We start from the raw sequence: 20,984 nt of genomic DNA on the forward strand, positions 1-20,984 counted from the left end.
GGTGCAGGGTCTGGGGGCTGCCCGGCAAACCGTGAAGCCGGTAGCGCTCGGGCAGCCCTTTTCGTGTGGCTGGGAGGGGGCGGAGCTAGGGCGGGGTTGGGGTGGGGAAGGGGCAGAGTTGGGGCGGGGCTGAGGGTGGGAAATGGGCGGGGCCAGGGCCCCGTGGAGGGTCCTCTTTTTTTTATTTGTTAAATATGGTAACCCTATATTATTATAATATGTAGGAGCTCTAGTCCTAGTCCAGGACTGCACTCTACAAACCCAGATCAAAAAGATGGTTTCTGCCCCAAGGAGCTTACAGTCTACATATATGACAAGAGGTGGATACAGGCACAAAGGGTAGTAAAGGGGGAAAAAGAGACAATATTGGGAATCACAAGTTGTACCCACATTTTTTTTCCCCCTAAAAGTTCTTGGCTATAGTTTTAGTGGGTCACTGTCTTGAAGCCATCCAGCAGCGCCAAAAAGCTTCAAGCCCTGGAGGAGTTATCCAGCAATATGTTCACCTTAATTAAAACTGCTGAGACTGATTTAAGGGACCCTTCCAGTTTTTAATATCTGAAACAATTTTGAAAAAGTTCAGTGCAGACCTCAGCTTTCATATTACTTTTTGAGCAAGTGATTCCACTTGACCTCATTTATTTTAATCAGAATAACAAGCCCTGGCCCAAACGAATCTCTAACGAAATCTTGGGTTCACTGCAGTCCCAGTGATTGACCAGCATCCTGCTAGTGCTAGGTACTGTACAAACACAGATTGAAAAAAGATGGTCTCTGCCCCCAAAGAATGTACAGTCTAGCCCGTACAGTATGAAGGGGAAAGGTAGGCAGCTGCAGTTACATCTGATCTTTCTTCACACTGGCTAGTCCTCGGCTCTGATAGTGAGTGATCTAGGGGCATCTACTGGCAGGACTGTTTGTGGGATGGGAGAAACTTCTGTTTCTTAGACTTTATTTTGCCTTTACCGATTAAAAAGAATTGCTGGTCACTACTATAAAGTGAATGTGAGAAGATACTTTCACCCTGGTAGTAACTTAAAGGACTTACCGGTACACTGGAGTCCTGAGCAGGGGAGTGGGGCCTCAACTGGAGGAGGTGGGGCCTTTAAATCCCTGGGCCCTTTAAATCATCGCCAGAGCCCTGTGGCCGGAGCCCCAGGGCTCCGACGGTGATTTAAAGGGCCTAGGGCTCTTGGCCATCGCTACCACAGTGGAGCCCCGGGCCCTTTAAATCTCTGTCAGAGCCCCCCTGCCGGAGCCCCAGGGTAGTGGTGGCGTCTGGGAACCCCAGGGCTCGGGTGGCGATTTAAAGGGCCCAGGACTCCTGGCCACTATCCCGGAACTCCAGCAGTGGGGCTTTGGTGGCGATTTAAATCACCGCCGGAGTCCTTGGGCTCCCAGGCCCTCCCCCGCCCCCCCGCTACCTTGGGGCTCCAGCAGCAGGGCTCTGCGGCAATTTAAAGGGCCCGGGGCTCCGGCTGCTGCTGGGAGCCCTAAGCCCTTTAAATCGCCAGCCTGGGGAAGCTGCCCCCTGAGGGTATGGTCAGCAGTGTACCGGCTCTTGCCAGCACGCCGTACTGTACCGGCTTACTTTCACCTCTGGTCACTTCTGACCAGCAAAGGAGCCCCCTAGTAGAGAGAATGCCATGATCGGAGAGTGCAGTGCATATAGCAACTTTCCCTCAGTAAATTCAGTCACTGAAGCAGAAATGCGCACATGACTTCCTTTCTTTGATCACTAGCATTTTTCAGCAAACTTTATTTTGTACAGGAAGAATAAAATATAAATGTAGGTTTTAATGTATTATTTTTAAATATATGTTCTGTACTACACAAAATCCTGGAGGCTCACATATTGAGAAGCAGTTCTTAGCAGGCAGATCATATTCTGAAACTAGTTTATTTTCTCTTTTACACTTCCTGCTGACTACTGTTGTGCTGTTGCATCATGCTGTCGCCCAGGAGCCTGATAGTTTGGGTTACACAGTGTCAACCTGTAACACAGCTTCTACCCTGCTTTAGAATCTTTTAAGAAACCTCAGAGGACCTTGACCTGGGCTTTAAATGCTGTAGTAGGTTAGTGTGTTAAGCTTTCATATTCAAACCCAACTTGGCTGCTAGTGAAGTTGAAGTTAGGCTCGGCCAACTCATTGCTTTTTAGATCACAAAAGTGATAGACAGTTTGGCTGTCTCCACACAATCTGTGGTTTCTGTCAGGGTAGGCCCAGGACTGGAGTAACAGGATTGCTGCAAGAAGATTGAGGTGCGTTGGTAGAGTTATTCAGACAAACTCATGGTGACTTGTCAGTTTGTCTGGCTCTAGCCCAGTTATTCAGCTTTTCAGTTTTATGAACACTAACAGTTAAGATTTTTTTTAAAACAAAAATATTACTGGTATTTAAAGAAAGTTGTATATGTTCAAAAAACCAGAACTCTTTACAGTGATAGTTTAAAATATTATAAATAGAAGGGAAACTGCTTTGAGGTCTGACATTGGACATCCCAAATACTGCAAATGTCACAGTTGTTTAGCTATATGATAATTACCAGCTAGAAACTCGGAAAGAAAGAACAACAAATAAAAAAAGGCTTCAATCCTATAGTCCTCTTTCCCTGAGCCCCAGTTAGTACCCTAAGGATCCCTCCTACTTTTATGAACAGCTTCTTTACTGTTCCCACCCTCAAGCCCTGCTTTGGCAAAAATATTCACCGCCTTTGGCAGGTGGGGAGGGAAGGGTCGAATGCTGCTTCTGAAACATCCAGAATACTCACTGCACAGCAACACAAGGCTCTTTCCTTCTTCCAGTCCCTATCACCTCCCCAGCCCATTTGGGAATGGAGAGGTAAGAGAATCTTAAATTTGGATCCCCCATGTCCTGATGTGATGCTTTTGTCAGACTGGCTCCTGAACCATAATTTCAAATACAAACTGGAGGGTACATCCTTCTTTCTCCATGTTAATGTCCATCATATTGACCAAAATAGGAGCTATTTCCTTTCAAGTTGTTTAGAATAGATCACAGTATCTAGAAGAAGAATTTCCCTTGAAGTGCTTTGACTAGTCAGAACGAAAGTTTATGTAGTGCAACTTTTGTCCTGTGTATGCTGGAGTTTGTTAAATTCTCACACATTGTTTGAAGTGACTATGGAAACCTTGCCATATATGTTCAGTCTCAGGTGAACTCTCTTTTGTGTATTGTGTGTGGTTTTTTTTTTTTTTTTTTTTTTAATAATCTTAGATCTAAAGTGATAGATGACTCAGAGGGTTGATAATACAGCTTTCCATCTCTGTTCTGATTACTAGTTCTAATGAGCCACTAGTTTATGGTGATTGTAAATTGTTTTATAGCTGACAGCTGGTAGCCTGAGGCAATTAGCTTGTTTCTGTTTGTAGTAGGCAGATATCTGTATAACAGTTGATGATATTGTTGGCAGCACTCTGAGCAAATGTACCAAGGAGTGAATAAGCCAGTAGAAATTCTATGGGCTCCCTTTGGATCAGGCTGGAAGAACATTAGTGTGTCAGTAAGGGGAAACTAATAGTAATGTCCAAGCTGTCCCTATTCTGTGAATAAATAGAACTTCAGCACCAGTGATGCCAGTGTAGCCCTAAATTAGCTCTTATAAAAATGGACTTGTAATGGGGATAAGTACAGTATTTCATACACCTACGGTAGAGGACTTTTGGTAACAGTTGCTAACAGTGGGACAGATTTTCTTCTCTCTTTTTCTGAATGACGGATGGATGAAAGCAGTGGACTGGGTTAGTTCCTCAGTTTTGAAGCCTCCAGCAAAACAATTAATATAGGCTCCTCAGTTGCCAGGAGAGTGTTGCACAGCAGATCTCAGACAAGCTCCTCTGTCATGCCAGCATGGCACTGGCTCAGTAATGTGTCCAGAACTTGTGTGTTTATCTGCTAGCCTCTAGCTCCACCCCCAACAGAGACATTCTCTTACGACACAGGCTCCCCACTTCATCTATGTATCATGGCCGTGTTAGTGGGATAAATAACTTGAGGACCCTTGGGAATCAGGCTTTTGCCACAGAGCTGTGTGTGATGCTCCTCTCGCTACACCCATGGAGCTCTGGCTCATGGTCAATGCAATGCAAACTGTCCCTGGTGGACTCTATGCATCAGGGTCCCCTGAAACTGCAGATTCAGCAGCATTTGCTGAGTTTGTCCTGGCAAGAAGCAGGGGCACAGAATGGGGAGTAATGGCAACTCTACTTCGCTCCATTCCATCCTCTTTCTTCCTGACTCAATGGAAACCTGACTTGGGTTCTCTGCAGATCAGAGGGGAGTTTGTACACTCGGCTGCATCATCTCCCGCCCGCTTCATCAATTCTCCGAATTTGTTAGTGCTGATCTTACCATGGTATGACCTGCTGCAGTGTCACCCTTCCTCCTCCCCAGGGCATTAGTTGAAGAGGAGGCCTTGTTGCAGCCGTGTACGCAAGAGCCATAAGCCACTGGTGTCCCGGGAGACATTGTGAAGGCTCATGGTTTCATAATGGATGGCCCCAGCTCTGTGGCACTAGGCAGCTAGCGCCCCCTCTCTTGCCTCCTTCCCCCCCCCCCCGACCAGTTCCCTGGGGATGGTCTGTTCCATTGGGGATAAACCTGGCCACCTACAAATGGAAAAGTTCCAGCAAGTCCAGAATCAAGGACTCTTCAGTTTCTCCCCATTACTGGGCATAACCCGCATGGGGGCTGATTTGACCCATAACAACAACAACAACTTGAATCTCCCTAAAGACCATAGTGGAAGTAAAGAACTCCTTCAGCATTCATACAATGCAAGGGCTTAATGGCAAATACGCTTGGTACTGTCCCAGTGTCTTGTTGACTAGTTCAGAGCTCTGTCTTGAAAGAAACCCAAGTTAAAGAATTATATCCAGACTCTTATGGGAGACCTTGCATCGTACTCTCATACAAAGTAATGGCTCATTATAGTATACTATACTTAACGTTTGCCAGAGCTTTGTAAAACATTAATTAAACAAATCATCACCCTACTCCTGTAAGTGTGGTCTCCTGTCTTCTTAGCCAGTGGCAGCACAATGTTTGTGGGGTGATGAAGCAGTGGCCTGGGTGACTATTTTATGGGTGTATTTGGAGTGGCAGATGGGAAATGTGGCCCAGAATTAAAGAGTGAGTGAAAGCACACTGTTTAGTTCCCCAAATCGCTTTCTTGAAGCAATAAGAATCTCTGAGGAATACACCCTAGCAAGATTGTTTGAGTGGAGAGAGAAGTCACAATCATGTGCCCGGAGCCTTTCTACAATAAATCTAATATATTTTGCACCAGGTCTATGGGAAAGGCTTTTCCTCTCTTCCTTCTCTTCTCTCAAAAAATAAACAAAAGAATAAAACCCCTACTTTTTGCTTACTGGTGATGTCTGTTGGGGTATTATACTGAGCTCTCCTACGTATAATGCAGGAAGAGGAACTTGGATAGCAGCCAATCCTCACTGAAGAGTCTTGTTTTCTGATAGAATCTAATGCAATCATGGAAGATGGACCCTTCATTAAGGATTGGCGGCTATCCAAGTTCCTCTTCCTGCAATACGTGTAGGAGAGCTCAGTAATTCCCACCAGACAGCATCAGTAAGCAAACATAAATTAAACTGGGGGGAGGGGGAGGGACGGGAGAAAACATTTTCCGTTCGGTTTCCACATCTCTGAACAATCAAATAGCTGTTTCCTGCAACTTTGGAGTTCATTTCCCTAAGCTTGGTCCAAATTTAGTCCAAATCAGATTGCAATATGTCCCAAAAGTGATGTCCCTCTCTTCTTCCAGACTTCTGGAGTGGTGGGAGTGCAGTAAGAGCGGGTGTTTGTAGGTTTGTTGGGGGCACTGTTAGACATCATAGGTTGGTAGTTGTGTTTTTTGGGAAATGGGATGGTATGGGCTTATGATTTAATGTATTTTAAAATTATATTTAGGGAACTTAGTATATAGAGCAGGAGTTCTTAACTTAATAGCATACTCACTTAATAGAGGAAAGAAATGTGTGTGTCTCATGCTAATGCAATGTAGCTCTTTATCCCCTTCTAGTTGCTAGACCAGGTTTGCAAGTCTGCCTCTTCATTCAAGCTAATGGGCCTGGTCCTTTAGCTCAGGCAACAGAAACTCATGCTTTTAGATCCACCGACTTACAGTTTTTCCCAGGGGTGCTCCGCTCCCTGCCCGCCACTCTCCAACCTCCCCTAAAACTCTCCCCCAGCTGGCAAACAGCTGTTTGGCGGCACCCCCAATTAGCTCGTTGGGGTGTCACCAGACAGCTGATTGGCAACGCTGCTGCCCAACGGCTGTGGCTGGTGGGTGCTGAGTACCCACTATTTTTTTTCCCCACAGGTTATCGAGCCCCAGAGCATCCACGGTGTCGGTGCCTATGGCTACAAGTTCAAGTGGAATATGATTGGGTTACATGCAGCTAGATCTCTGTTAGTGTAATTCTTCTCTGCAGCTTTGCAAATTTGTCAGTTACGATCATTGTTAAGGATACAATCGTCAAACACCTAAATAGGATTGAAGGTAATTGGGTATAAAGATCATCATCTTGAGATGTTTATATATTTTTCTCTTACTTTTTTAGGTTTGGAAGGCATTTTGAGTCCCCTCTTCTGTGGCAAAGCATTATCATGATCATTACTATGTTACTGATGCTGAAACTATGCACTGAAGTACGTGTGTCAAATGAACTGAACATAAAACGTCGCTCCTTTTCAGGTTGGTAACAGTAATCTTGCAGAGTGAAATCGTCGTCTGCAAATTTTTAAAAATGTCTTGTATTGTCATTGGGTTGAGTGAAAATTTTTTGTACGTGTTGCAAACCGTTGTCTCTTGAAAATCCAACCCAGCACTTCCTGAATGGCCTGTTTAAAATGATTTCCTTCCATATGAGTATTTTATGAGTTTAGTCTAGAAAATAAGAGTTCTCTTTAATATTTTATGTCAAACCCTAGGAAGTAGTGGAAGTCATGCTACTCTGCCAGTCTTGATGATGCTAAGATCTAGGCCTGAATGAGAACAAGAGTTTTCACTGTACTTTTCTGCCAAGTCTGTGTATTACAGAAGCATTTATCACTGACCAGTGTCAGAAGCCATACCTTGCTATTGTCAATGCTGTGTCTTGCTTGCACATAAAATATTTTATTTCTTGTCACCACACTTGTTGGCAAAATAGGGAGTGATGGTGTGTCACTATTACAGGTTTATCGAAATGTACATATTGTACAGCACTTCCTATGGTCTTGCAGTACTTTTTTTGTGTGTGGAAATTTTCAATCTGGGCCAGAATATCATTTGTTGTTAATCTAAGGCAGTGATACTCAGACCTCAGTGGTTCAGGAGCCAAATCAGCGATCAACATTACCCAAAAGAGCCATAGTAGTGTGAATTCATTGTTTCATTTACTCTCAATATTATTTATTATTATTAATTATTCTTATAGTAAAGTGACTGACCAAGTATTGTACAGTTGGTTAATAACCTAGTAAAAGCATCCTGATTGATAACTTAAATTGGTTAATAATTAAATCAGTGTTTTAATATCATGTGCTTCAAAGAGCTACAAGAGGCCCATTAAAAGGCCAGTCCTGAGCCTCAGTATCATTGATCTAAGGGCTTGCCCACACAGTTGGGTAATGTGCTTTATAGGGGTAAAGTGCACGAACATGCTGTGCGTGAATTAGTCTGTGTAGACCCTGCTGGTGCACTTTAATATAATATTGTTTGAAATGGTACTACATTAAAGCGTATTCGTGAGCCTTCAGTGCGCACCATCCAGGTCTTAGAGGACCAATTAATGTGCAGCATGATGGTGCGCTTCAGAAATAACATCCCCCATAGAGTGCAACACCCCACCATGTAGACAAACTCGAAGTCTTTTTTACAAAATGATTTACTTTATGGCAACTCTCTTACAGTTTGGAAATGTAACAAATGCCAACCTCTGGTTTTGTTTGATGTGTACATGCCCCATTTTATGTTTCTCCTGTTCCTGCTGCTGCTGGGCTATAAAACTGTTGGCTTCTTTTCAGTTGTCTTGCCAATATGGACATATAATTTGCTCTCTCGATCTGTTTTCTTCCTTCTCTTACCCTAAAAACTGAGGGCTTGATCCAGCTACAAATAGCGGCAGCCTTTCCAGGCAGAGGGAGCCCTAGAGGGCTATGGGTGCTGGCTCTGCAGCAGGTTTATTTCTTTAATAGAAAGATAGGCCTGCTCTGCAAACGTATTCCCACTCAATGGTTTCTGTGGAGTGTGCTGTGAATCTGCCCAGGTAAAGTGACGTCATGGAAAACGTTTGCTCATCTGCAACGCTCAATACTCTGACCCATCCCTTTTTCTCCTCCTACAGTCTGGGGCTGCGTTGTCTGCAAGAGTTATCACAGGCTGGGAAAACGAATGACTTTAGATTTGGCCTCATTTAGCAGAGATTTAAAAACTGGACGTATTGGGAGGGGAACAGCCAGCTCTTTGCCTATAGATACCTGTTGGTTGGGAGCAGAGGGCTTCCTCTTCAGATTGCCCTTTGTGGGGCTAAGGGGGTAAGTCTTCAAACTAGATTGCCCTCTTTCCCCTCCCTCCTTCTCTAGCAGGCTTCCTCAATACATGTCAGGGGGGATGCATGTCCAATTCAACTTCAGCCACAATCTCTTTTGATTGAATGACCTGGCATTCAGTCACCTAGTGAAAGAATTGGGTTCTTCACCAGCCTGTAAGGTAACTTGCAGAGCGTACTCAGTGTGTCATGCCATATCATTTCCCAGGAGCCAGTTTTCCATACATTTAATCCACCAAAAAGAACAATTTTGCCTGTTGTTTTGGGCTTTCGCTCTTTTCTTTGCAGCAGGTGGCTCACTGTACTCTCTGCAAACTTTTGTTATTAGAACTGCACAGTGCAACTAAATGTCTCTCCTGGCTTATGTGATTAACTTCTAAGTGATGGAAAGGTTAGACCAGTGATGATATCCTATAAGAAAGATCTACAAGTTGAAAAGTATTAATGCTGAGGATTTTGTGATTCACTGTCAGATGTAATGTACTGGCTTGAAGTTAATCTTTGTGCTATTTACCATTTTGGGCATACATATTTCCTTCAAGAGAGGAAGGATGGCCTTGTGGGTGAAGCACAGGAACTGGGAATCCGATGACCTGCGTTCCTAAACCTGACTCTCCCATGGTTTTCCCATCTGATCCTGAGTTTTCTCTGTACCAAGTTTTCGCCATATCTCATGCAGATGGTGGGAAGCTAAATTTCAGTTTGATGCTTTTGAGATTCCTGGATGGAAGGGGCTAGGTTGTGAATTGCAGTATCATCATAATAAGATCAATATCACTATGTTTTTTGTATTTAAATCTTTCTACCCATTCCTTCTTCCATCCTCTTTCCTAATACCTCTACAACATAATTCAGATTTATGTCTTCACTTCAGCGGATGCCTTATATTCCGTTCTAATAATCCTGGTGCACATTTGACCAATGAGTCTTGAGTTATCCAGGAGTAGCATGTTTTTTTCTATTCATCCAAATAACTCCCTGTTAAATAACTAGTTCAGGGGGAAGCCAATCTTTTTCTTAGCTTCCAAAGCAATAACAAGGTCTCTCTCCTAATCCAGAGGACAGCTTTTGTGAGCTCAGGCAAGTTGTTCTAGGTCCTCTGGCTTGAAATACATTTTAGTGTTTAGTTAACTGTATCCACAAAGCCATTTAATGTGAATAGTGTACAGTTCTTGCACTTCCATTTATGTGGAAATCTGTTGCAACTTGAAAAGTTCACTCCCCTTGGACTGGCTTGACTGTCTCCTTGGAGAGTCTCCGTCCTGGCTGGGTATTAGGGAGACTTCTTTTCTCCACTTTGTTTTAAAAAAAAAAAAAAAAACCCATCAGGAAATGATTTCGCCCCCCTCTCCCCTCCCGGAGCGACTAGGAAAGATTTGTTCTCATGCATACATTTTATTATCCTTTTATTTACAGGTATTAACCAAGAGGAGATTACCTCCCTTTGTAGGCATGTGTGTTACACAGCCGAAAACAACTACCCACCACAAATCTTGATTATGCCCCAAGAACCTTTGCCCTGGTGTGTGGGTAACTGCCAGGCACCCTAAATATTCTAACTTTGCTTACAACCAGTGGGGAGTTTGTCATGGGGATGGTCTATTCTGTTGGTGTGATGCCTTAAATCTATTTTGCCTAACCCTAAAGCCACCCTTGCTGTGTAGTTATTTGTATTCCTGTAGTGCTTAGAAGCCAAGTAGCATGGGGGCTCAATTATTATTTCAGTTTATTTCTTACTGTCATTTAATTTTGGACCCTCAAACTGATGCTATCTTAACATCTGTTTACAACTTGTCCCTTACTATAACACTGTGCTCCCTCGAAGAGCTTTATTAAGAGAGCACTGTCTTGGGTAGTATGTGGCTTAAAAATGGAATTCAGGCTTACAGAGGAAGGTTAGGATCAAATTAAATGGTTCAGCATATGGAACACTTGAAATGGTGATTTGGTCTCTGTCAACGCGCGTGGCTAAATAGTTAAACCCGTTGGAAGTGTTGTAGAAAAGGGTTTCCGCCAGAAGGTGAGGCAGCCCTATCATGTTTTGTTTTATTTATTTGCTCCTACATAATTCTTTCCTGAAAGTCTCCTCCATCCTCACATTTAACTCAGGCACAGATATAAAAATAAGCAATTTAAGCTTTCTCTTTCACTGAAAAGTTTATAAATATTTGTACATTGCTTTGAAGAGAGTTACATGTTACACTGTCTCTATTCTCTCCTCCCTTTATTATTTTATTTTAAATTGCTGTTATTTCTCACACTGAGGCCTTTCTGTGATTTCCTTCCCCTTTATGCTTCCCTAAAATCTTGAGGAAAACCCTATAGACAGCATGGAAACTAAAACTTTTTGCATGTTTTTTTATCAGCAAGATGTACTAACTAAGCTTAATATAAAACAAACTAAAAGACCCATCTACTGTATTGACTCAAATTAGTCTGTTTTGTCTTTTCGTCCTCTCTTCTCAATTTATTTTTCTTATGTAGCTGCAGATAGTAAAGATGAAGAAATCAAAGCACCTCCCAAGAGATCCTATCTGGGTATGTACTGTACAAACCCATGCTGCATGAGGTTGCCATCTGAAACATAATTCACGCTTCGCTACTTTTTGTTTTGTGTGTTTTGTTTTTTTGCTTTTTGGTCATTTTAGAAATGATTGCATGATGGTCATTTCTACAGAGAATGTTTATGCTATCTTTTCTTCAGGTACTAACGTCTAACTGTTTCGCAGTTTTAACTTTCATAGAGGAAAAGATGCTTTCAGTTCTGTTCCAGAAACCATTTTTTTTTCTGGAGGTAAATGAATTGCCAATTCATCCCATCATTCTTCTCAATTGTATTTTGCTCTTTTTCCTGCCCCATTAGAGAAACAAAACAATATTTATATAATAGAAATTATTAACCAGCATGACCTACATGGATGGGGCTCTTCTCCTCACATCACCGAAATAGGAACTTTTCTTCTTTCTGTTTTCCACACATTTCCCCCAGAAAGGCGAGTCTGTGTGAAGCAAGCTATAAAAAGTATGGGAGCAGCTTTCAGCCAGGAGAAATGTTAGATGCTCATTTTGCAACACAGCAAATAAGGATTTCCCTATAACATCTCAAGTTCAGCAAAATGAAAATGGCTTACAACAAAACTTATTTATGAAGCTTTCCTCTCACAGCCCTCATTTTCAACAGGGCATCCTCTGTATTGCTATTGGGAGGGAGGAGGGATTTATAGCCCCACACACTTTTAAGCCCCCCCCCCCCTCCCCGGTCACCATCTGGACTGGTGTTTTTGGAATAGATGCTACGATTTTGAATGTTCTTTAGCTAGCCAGAGAGATTGAGAAATATGAGGTGCACCCTGCCTTTGTGTCATTTCCAGTTCTTAGAAGCCTGAAGATCCAGAGACTATGACGGTGTCTTAGCCAGGTTACCTTAGTTTAAGGAGTTTAGATACCACTTTATACTAGGTCTCAGATATCTCTAAACATAGAAGTTGCACCAATTTAACATAAGTTGTTTATTAAATCTATTTAGTTTGGTGCGATCCTCCCATGTAGACACTCTTATTTTGGAACCAGAGGACCCTATTTCAATTTTGGTTAAGTTGGTAAGAAATCAGTTTAAAGGAAATCCAACATAGGGCCCTCTTCTTCCAGAATAAGAGTACCTACATTGGGTTTTGAATCAGTATTACTGAATCTGTTTGTAAATGTAATCAAATTGGTGTTCAGCTTGTATGGAGACAAACCCTGACAGACAGAAACATTTCTGTATGGTGGTGCAATGCAGAGCACTTTCTTTAGACCACCGGATCAGTCCTGTGTATCGGATGATCTTTAATGGAGCATGTAGTTAAGAAATGCAATTGTCCTCTTCTGGATTTTCCGATTGGAAAAAAAAAAATTCATAACATTTCAAAAGTGCATGTTGGTTTAATGCCAGTAATTTGCAAAGCACCTTTTCCTATTGTACCTCTTTCATAAAACATTTTTCTGGGCTTTGCATGAAATAATATTTGTTTTGCTGTTTTGTCTCTTATCATTAGTTTGCAGTCATTCTCACTGGCTTATGTCAAAATGGACTTACCTATAGAATGTAAACGTGAATCTTACCCTATTTTTAACATGTTTACATTCTTGTTTTCTTTATTCGCGAATGCTTTCCAGTTTTTAGCTATGATATCATAAACAACAATCTGTTAACTTGTTGAAGGATGGCTTATTCTGAGTGCTCCAGGGAACCATAAGAAAATAGAGAAAGGATTATTAGTTGCTACATTTTACTTCTGTCTTTTAACAGATTACAAGTTTCTAAATATCAGTCACCTGGTGTTCAGTAAACAATGGGACCTGAATGTGTCTATGAAAATCTGCTGAAACTTAGAGTTGGGTCCCTTGATATCTGTGACGAGCAGTTTCTGAAATGAACTTCAACTTGCTTAGGAAAACAGGACAGATCAAAAGAAGTAGTCATACTGCATTTTGATGAAACAGTAAAACACGCTTTCAGGAATGCAAAAAGTTTAATGATTGTGTTTTGGGTACCTATTCTTTGTATGTTTGTTTCTTTAACCTGGATATTTTTAATTAGTGTAAATCTGTTTAAAATAGTTCTGAAGTAGAGGGGTGTGTGTGTGTGTGTGTGTGTGATTACATGTATATAATATCCTACTAGACTCAGAAAGTTTACATGAGAGAAACACTACTTTATTGGGCTATAATGACACTAGTCATATTTTGGTTTACACAGGATGTGTTTAATTGAATTACGTCCTGCTTATGTCTATATAGCAGTGCTTTGTTTGTCCAGAGCCATGGCAATCTCACTAAAAATTTATGTAAGGAGGTGTTTGGTTTTTTGGCTCAGGGGATTATGTATTCCTTTACCTCTCTTAATGAATTTGGCAGACCATTTTTTTCAAAAAAGTTATTATAACTGGGCTTTCTGCCCAGGGCCGGCTCCAGAGTTTTTGCTGCCCCAAGCGGCAAAAAAAAAAAAAAAAAAGCCGCGGTTGGTGGCACTTCGGCGGCAGCTTTACCGCCGTCGCTTCATTCTTCTGCGGCAATTCGGCGGCCGGTCCTTCCCTCTGAGAGGGACTGAGAGACCCACCGCTGAATTGCCGCCAAAGAGCTGGACGTGCCGCCCCAGGCACCTGCTTGCTGCGCTGGTGCCTGGAGCCGGCCCTGTTCCTGCCTCTCACTTCAAGGTTCGGTTCCCTAAAAACTCTTCAGTGTTTCTAGGCTTTGGGAGTCATTACATCTCTTTTGCAAAAGCATGGTAAGCGTACAGTATATTGTATTCATTTTAACTTCAGTTAGCCCTGAAGGACGATTAGAGTGTTTAAGTGGAAAATGTTGCCCACTCTGCTATACCAATAGATCTGTGGGGAAATTGATAGATAAATGCTGATACTGAAGCTGTCCTCTGTCACCACCTTTGATTCAGAAACTGAGCCCTTTCTACGCCCACTGGTGTTTCTCTTTAGACACATTTATTGTCCGTATTCCAGCAAACTACTTAATGCTACTGTTCCTCCACACACACATTAACTGCAAAAGCTTTTATCTGATACCTGACTCTGAAAGCTGACTGCCTTGATTCTGTTCTACTAAGGGGCAGATCCTCAGTTGGTGTCATAGCTCTATTGACTTCAACAGTTATGACAATTTACGCCAGCTTTGGATCTGCCCTATGGTATGTAGCTTCCTGTTTTCATATAGAAACAAAATGATTCCCAGTTGTTCCAGGAAAAGGAAGATCTAAATAGCAACAGTTCTGAAGAAACTTTATTTAAAACAAAACAGTGGCCTGTTGGTGTATCTAAAGATTAGCGTGAGAGCTAAATTAAAGTACTGCCTTGGTACTGCTTGCCCATTAAGAAAGCCAAGGCTTTTTCTTCAACCAGTTGGTTTGTCACTTGCTGAAATGCTTTAAAATAAATGTGGATGTTTTGTACTCTCCTGTATTGAGATGCAAGTTCTTGCCTACATTTTGAGCCTTTGAAATGAGATCTGGAGATTTTGGGTGAGACAGGACATGCAAGACACTGGATCAAGGTTATTAGATCTTTGAAGATATTTTTATAGCTCTGTGGTAGTCTCAGTAGTGCAGTGGGTAACTTCCAATGCATATGCATGTGATTAGCTGGATTTTATAATTTTCAAGTAAATATTTAAACAAGTTTGAAGGACGCTGCTGAAAGAAATCACAAGGGTTTCCTTTCTTGTTTACAAAGTTTTATTTTCAATCTTGAAATGAAGTTGTCTTGATATCTGTTGTGCTAGTAAGCAGTGTGAGAGTTCTTGCTTGAAGTCTGCTTGCTTCTGGTCCAGAGGACAGTAGAGTCCTAATGATATAGTAGGTGTCCAAAAACAATGTAGATTAATTGTACATCAGTACAATAATATGGAAAACTGTAGTTTTAAAAAAGTTGTATATGCGAAACTAGAATATGTCTGTGTAAACAAATTCATTTTAGGAGGTTCTTGTGTAAAAACAAATGGAAAAACCAGTGATGGATTGATTAGCTAGTTGGCCCATGGGTACTAAGTGTGAACTGCTGCTGCACTACATGCAGCTGTGAGTATAATATGACAACTGAGGTAACTCACATTCCAGCCGCTGTCCTGTTCATTTCTTTCCTCCAGTTAGAAGACAAATAACTTAGTGGTAAATGAAATGAATAAGCAAGCTCTAGAACTCATAACTCAGATGCTAGTAAACTACATCGTGTCATGGCACCTGAGCCTTATTTGATTAGCTCTCTAGTTGCTTTTCTGTGGAGTGTTTTGGGTCTAGCTCTGGGATATGAGTTCTAGACCATATGTGGGTGCTATATAAATAATACAATGGATAAGCAGATATATACACAGTGTGCTCCTCTGTTTGATTCTTTACCATACTGATTAGAGTTGAAGACAGGGCAGAGCCAAACTTTCCATCAGCCAATCATGTGGATTCATCATTTTATTTTGTTCGTCTGTCTGGGGAGTTTAGTGAAAAAGAGACAATTACAGATCTCTATGCACCACTGCTATGTGTGTGTTTGTTTATATAAAAAATTGTGGCTCTTGCTGGGTTTGGCTGCTACCACCCAGTACTGACCCTAGGAACTAAATCCCTTCTGCCCACTCTGTACTTCTCCAAAATTATAATGTCCTCCTTTAGACTGAGTTTTATTTTTTTTTTTTAAATTTGTATGCATTACCACAGCATGTACGTGTATCATTAGGTTTCTTTTATTAGGGTTATTTTCCTAATATAAGGTTAGAAGTCAAAGGGATCCAGATCTGCTTTGGTTGAGGTGGTAGCATTCAGTGGTGCAGGATCGTGTAACCTACGCAATTTACTGTCTGATAACTGGCATGTCCTCCAGCTTGTCCTGTTGTATTAAAGTTGTAGTTCTGTGTAAGGGCCTCTTCTCTCCCCCCCCCCCCATGTTTATTACTGTCTTATTCTTTTTGTGATATCTCTGAAAAGGAAATGGAAGATGAAGAATGGAGTGACAGCATTTTGAGCTTGTAGAAGTATATCCTTATTAAAATGAGGTGATCTTTGGTCACCTGTGCAGAGTCCTTGTCACCTTTGGCTGTTGCCACATATGAAGCAGTGGGAACCACTGATAAATCATCATCTGCTTTCCACAAAGCAGCTGTAACTGGGTCATCTAATGTGATTCTTCCCCCCCCCCCCCCTTGCTATTCAGGTTACTCTAAATAGATTTGATTAATATCACTACAAATAGGACTGTTAGACTAACTTTTTTAAGAAAAAAAAGGTGGAATTTGCTTAAGAATCTTGAAAGCTAAACAGATAATTTTTCCAGCTACACATCCAGAGAGAAAATAACTTTTTTTGTTGTAAAAGAAATGACGACATCATAAAGCTAATGATATTAAAATCCTTGACCACCCCACACCTCCCTGATATTTGTAAACCAAATGGATTTGGGTCCATTTCTCTGTTTTTTAGATTCCATTTCTGTTAAGAAATGTAATTCTTTTAAAAACTTCAAAGAACTTTTTAGTATAGATTCTTCTTTAATTCTATAGATCTAATGCTGCTTTAACAGGAAGTCTTTTTGTGTGTGTCTGTCGTGTGAGCTCTCTTTTAGAAATCTAGAGGAATTATTCAGTATAGTGATGGCATGCCTTTATACAAGCATATCTTGGACTATAGAAGTTAGGAGAAGAAAACTGTTAATTACATTTTTGTGCTTAATACTTATATTTAGGGTGTATATACTTAGGTGTTTCTCTTTCAGATTTCTTTTAGATAAGGACAGTAGAGAAAATCTTGGTTATGATAATGGATTGTGATCCTTGAAGCCTGGCTTGGTAGTTCAGACTGCAATACTTGAGTCTGCCCCTGCTTACCCTCACAAGTCCATTACTTGTTTCTCAAGAGAGAATATCTTTCAGTCTGCAGCCATTTTATTATTTTTATTTTTTTAAGGTAGGTGGGGAATAGGGGGAAGACCTCTGGTTTACGCAATATAAGGGTGAGGAGAGTTGGCCTCCCAGATCTAGGTTTATGATCCTGATCCAGAGCCCATTGATGTTGAGGGAAAGGTTCCTATTGGCTTCAGTGGGTTTTAGATCAAGACTGGGAAGCTCATCTCCCTTCTAAATGGGCCACAGGAAGGCGGGAGCTGTGGCTGCCAGGCCATTCCTTTCGTGAGGGGAGGGGAGTGTTGTCAGCCACCAACGTTCAAAACTCATGAACTAGATCCCCCAAAATCATGGATTTGGCCCCAGAATCACGTAATTAAATAAATCTCCTCATATCTCTTGGTCTTTTTTTCTTTTTGTTTTTTTTTTGGTTTTGTTTTTGAACGCCTCTTGTTCATCCGCAGTGTCTGTGACAAGTAGTGTTGCTGACACTCCCAAGTTCATAGAGTAAGGTGATTTTGACCTCACTGCAGGAGCTGTTGCTGGCTGGTTGATGGTGCTGAGCTTCCAGCCTCTTCCCCAAACACAAAGGCTCTAATTAACTCTGTGTGCCCCAATCCCACAGCTGCCTTTCCAGCCCCAACATCTGCTCATCCTGTTCCTCTCCCTGCCTCTGCTTTTTCTACAACTCCTGGGGGGAGGGGGATCAGCGGGGTCCTCTCTTCTCCCTTCCCAGGGTTAGGGAAGCGGGGAGGAGCAGAGCGCAGATTGACCCATTTTTCACAGTGGGGAGGGGAATGAGGAGGAGGGTGTGGAGTTGCTCTGAGCTGCTGGGCTATTTCTGCTCCTTCCTGTGAGAACGATGTCTGCTCCTCCCTCTTCCCCAGCCTCTGCTCCTGAAGGGAGGAGAGAGAGCTCTGTCTGCTTCCTGTAGCAGCTCTGATTGGCTGCTCTTCCCAAGAGGTGCATAATTGGGGAAGGCAGCCAAGGGGTTCCCACAGGCATGGCTGAAATTTGAGAGAGGGCTGGAGTTTCTTCTGTCATTGTGATACTGGCTCCAGCCCTGGCCAAAGTTGCATGACTTGCAAAGAAATCACAAGAGCTGGCAATGCTGGGAGTGGGAATATATTTGTTGTGGGCTTTGTGGAGTTGGGTTTGATAAGAAGGTTTCCCTCACCCATGCAACTAACCGAGACACCAGTTTGGCCCGAAGGGTAAGCAGCTCAGCATTGTTCTGGAGTCTGCAATGTCTATGAAGTCACCTTCATTTGATGAAGAGCTCCCCCTCACCCACAGCTGTTCTGTCAGGCAGTCCTGGAAGAGCACTATAATCTGTTTTCATTATTTTTAAAAAAGGTAAATTTATAGTTTACATGGTTACAGAGGAAAAAGTTTGAAAATGCAACCCAGGTGCACCCAGAAGGCTCAGAAACCCCTGAAGACAGACAAAAATGATCCACCCAAAATCTCACGATTTTTAAGCCAATCTCATGATTCTTGTATCATGACTCATGATTTTTGCACACTTGGGGTTGGGTCGCCTGGCAGCTAAAGGTTCTTGTTTGTCAGCATATATGTAGGGCTGGTTGAAAATTTTCCACTGAACCTTTTTTTAATGGAAAATTTTGGGTTTTCAACTAAGACACTTTGCAAAAAAAATTCAGCTTTCTGCTGATAACTTAGATCTTCAGTTGCAAAACTGGCCACCATAATACTGAAACATTTTGATTCTGAAATGCCTTCCCTGTTCCTCTATATAGGCTGGGCTGCCACCCAGATTTCATTTCCTAGAATTCACTGTGGCTGTGCAACTGTCATGATGCACCACCTCCTCTCACCAAGAAGAGAGTCCATGCTGGGATTACAGGGGAAAAATGAGAACACGAGACTGTGTGGCAGCTCTTCAGAATAGAAATATTTCATTTTACAATTTTTTTTTTTTTAACCAAAAACTCAATTTTATGTAGACAATTTTGAAGAAAATGAGTCTCCTTCTCCCCTGTTTTCACACAGATACTTCACAGGAAAAATAACTCCTTTTCTCATCAGCTTTACGTATATGCCACTATTTGAGAAATGGGGTTTGGAGCCCTGCTGCTTTTTCCCATCCCAAAAAGCAGCTTGTTTAGTTCCAGTCTGTACTTAGAGTTAAGTAAAATAAAAATCGGTGGGTACTTTAAAAGGAATTCTAATGAAACAGTTTTTAGTATATGGTTGATGTGACTAAGTGTAGTGTGTTCTTCTTCCCCTTAGTGGTTACCCCAAGAGCCCTGCTGCATGCCACTCCAGTGATGTCCCTAAGAGACTGCTGAGCCAATGAATGGCCTGAACTTTTGGGGGTTAATTCCCCACTAGATGCTAATTATGTACGGTTGAGTTCATTTAAGCTTAATACCCCCCTTTCTAAAAGGTTGGAAAAGACCATTATCATCATCATGTCTGGCTTCTTGCTTAGTGTCAAGGCTGTAGGGTTTGACCTATTAATTCCTGTAATGAGCTCAATAACTTGTAGATGAGCTAGAGTATAATCATCCTCTTTCAGAAACCCATCCATTTTTTATTTTAAAAGGGTCAAGTGATGGAGAATCTGCTGCTTCCCTGGTAATGTGTTCCAATGGTAAAGTATCTTCAGTGTTAGTTTATTATTTTTTTTAAATCAGAATGTTGTGTTGTTACTGTACTAAATCAGATGCCTCACAGAACTCTGTGTGTTCTGTCAACACAACTACCTATCACTAAAACGAATAATGGTATCTTTGAGAGAGAGTCCAACTCCTCTTCCCTGTTGTCCTCTTTGTCCTTCCTAATGAGGATGCTGCCAGTGACTAACATTCACTGACAAGGCTCCAGGATTCAGTAAATGCCATCTTCATAGTAATTTTTCTGAGACATAAGTATTTCCAATTCCTCATGTTCATTACCCAGCATTGATATGTAGGCAATCAAATAATGTATTCGCTTCACCTCCCTAGAAGAAGGGGAGATAAACAAAGGGGTTGTGCAGTGACTGAAAGCTAAGGTAGGGAACTCTGGGGAAACAGATGCTCTCTTGTATGGCTTGTACAATTTTTAAAATATACTGGGAGTTTACTGTTTGCATTTCTTCCTTGCAGTTTTACAGCTAGAGACCTTCCATTTAGTGGCGTTTTGCACTAAACCAGAACTACTGCAATGAAACCCTAGTTGAGGAGGGAGATTTGTGTGAACTCTCTTGCCCATCATTCTGCATCAACCCTGCTACTGCTGTGGAATGCCCTCAGCGTAGAAGTAGAAGTTTCTCTTTATTTAAAAAAAAAAAAAGTTTGAAAAGTTGGTATGTATTTATTTATTTATAGGTAGCACCCTGATGTTTTAGGCTGTGCACAAATACAGGAGACGATCTAATCCCTGCTCTGAAAAGCTTACAGCTTGAAAAGAGAAAAACATGCAAAGGTTGGGGTTGCAAGATACAGGAAATTCTTATATTAGATGGAGGAACAACTGTGTCCAATGGTGGGAGAAAAGAGAGATCGTAAAAGTGGCATTACATGACATAGCAGCCTGCTACCAGATTGGGAATGGATAGTAATACCAAATGGACACACAAGATAAAACCCCAAACTCTGTGTGTAGCCCTATCCTGGATGGATCTTACCTATGTAGCTATGATCATACCATAACGCTTACTTTTACTTTGGCAACACTTGCAATGCTTTTCATATCCATAAGGTCTCATTGAATTGAAACTGAATAAAAGACCGGGAAGGCGTTATTGAAGGGACTGGTTGGTAGTATTAATACTTTGGACATGGTGATCTTTATGATTTTGGGGGTGAAAACTTTGAATGAATAAAGCCTTTGCTAATGCAGAATGTGTCCATTTTTAACCAAGCAAGAAAAGTTTTATTGCTTATGGCTACATTTGACCACATGAGGGTGCTCATGGGTTTCCAAAGTCAGTCTATAGAGTACCTTAAATGGAATGGGGGAAACGATTTAAATATTAAAGACATGATCTTGTTGTCAGGGGTATGAATCTAAATATAGAATC

The 20,984-nt window shown here is 41.7% G+C and overlaps 1 protein-coding gene across 1 annotated transcript in view; it reads left to right on the forward strand.

Annotated features, from left to right (window-relative positions):
* Positions 1–20,984, forward strand: part of SLC66A2 (solute carrier family 66 member 2) — a gene marked incomplete in the record, with an annotated part of 114,261 nt that overhangs the window by 15,950 nt on the left and 77,327 nt on the right. Inside the window, 2 exon segments of the mRNA XM_034762479.1 lie at positions 6,602–6,735; positions 11,057–11,110. Coding sequence (XP_034618370.1) covers positions 6,602–6,735; positions 11,057–11,110 — 188 coding nt within the window.

The sequence above is a fragment of the Trachemys scripta genome, chromosome 2, assembly GCF_013100865.1.
Source record: "Trachemys scripta elegans isolate TJP31775 chromosome 2, CAS_Tse_1.0, whole genome shotgun sequence".
Taxonomy (NCBI): domain Eukaryota; kingdom Metazoa; phylum Chordata; order Testudines; family Emydidae; genus Trachemys; species Trachemys scripta.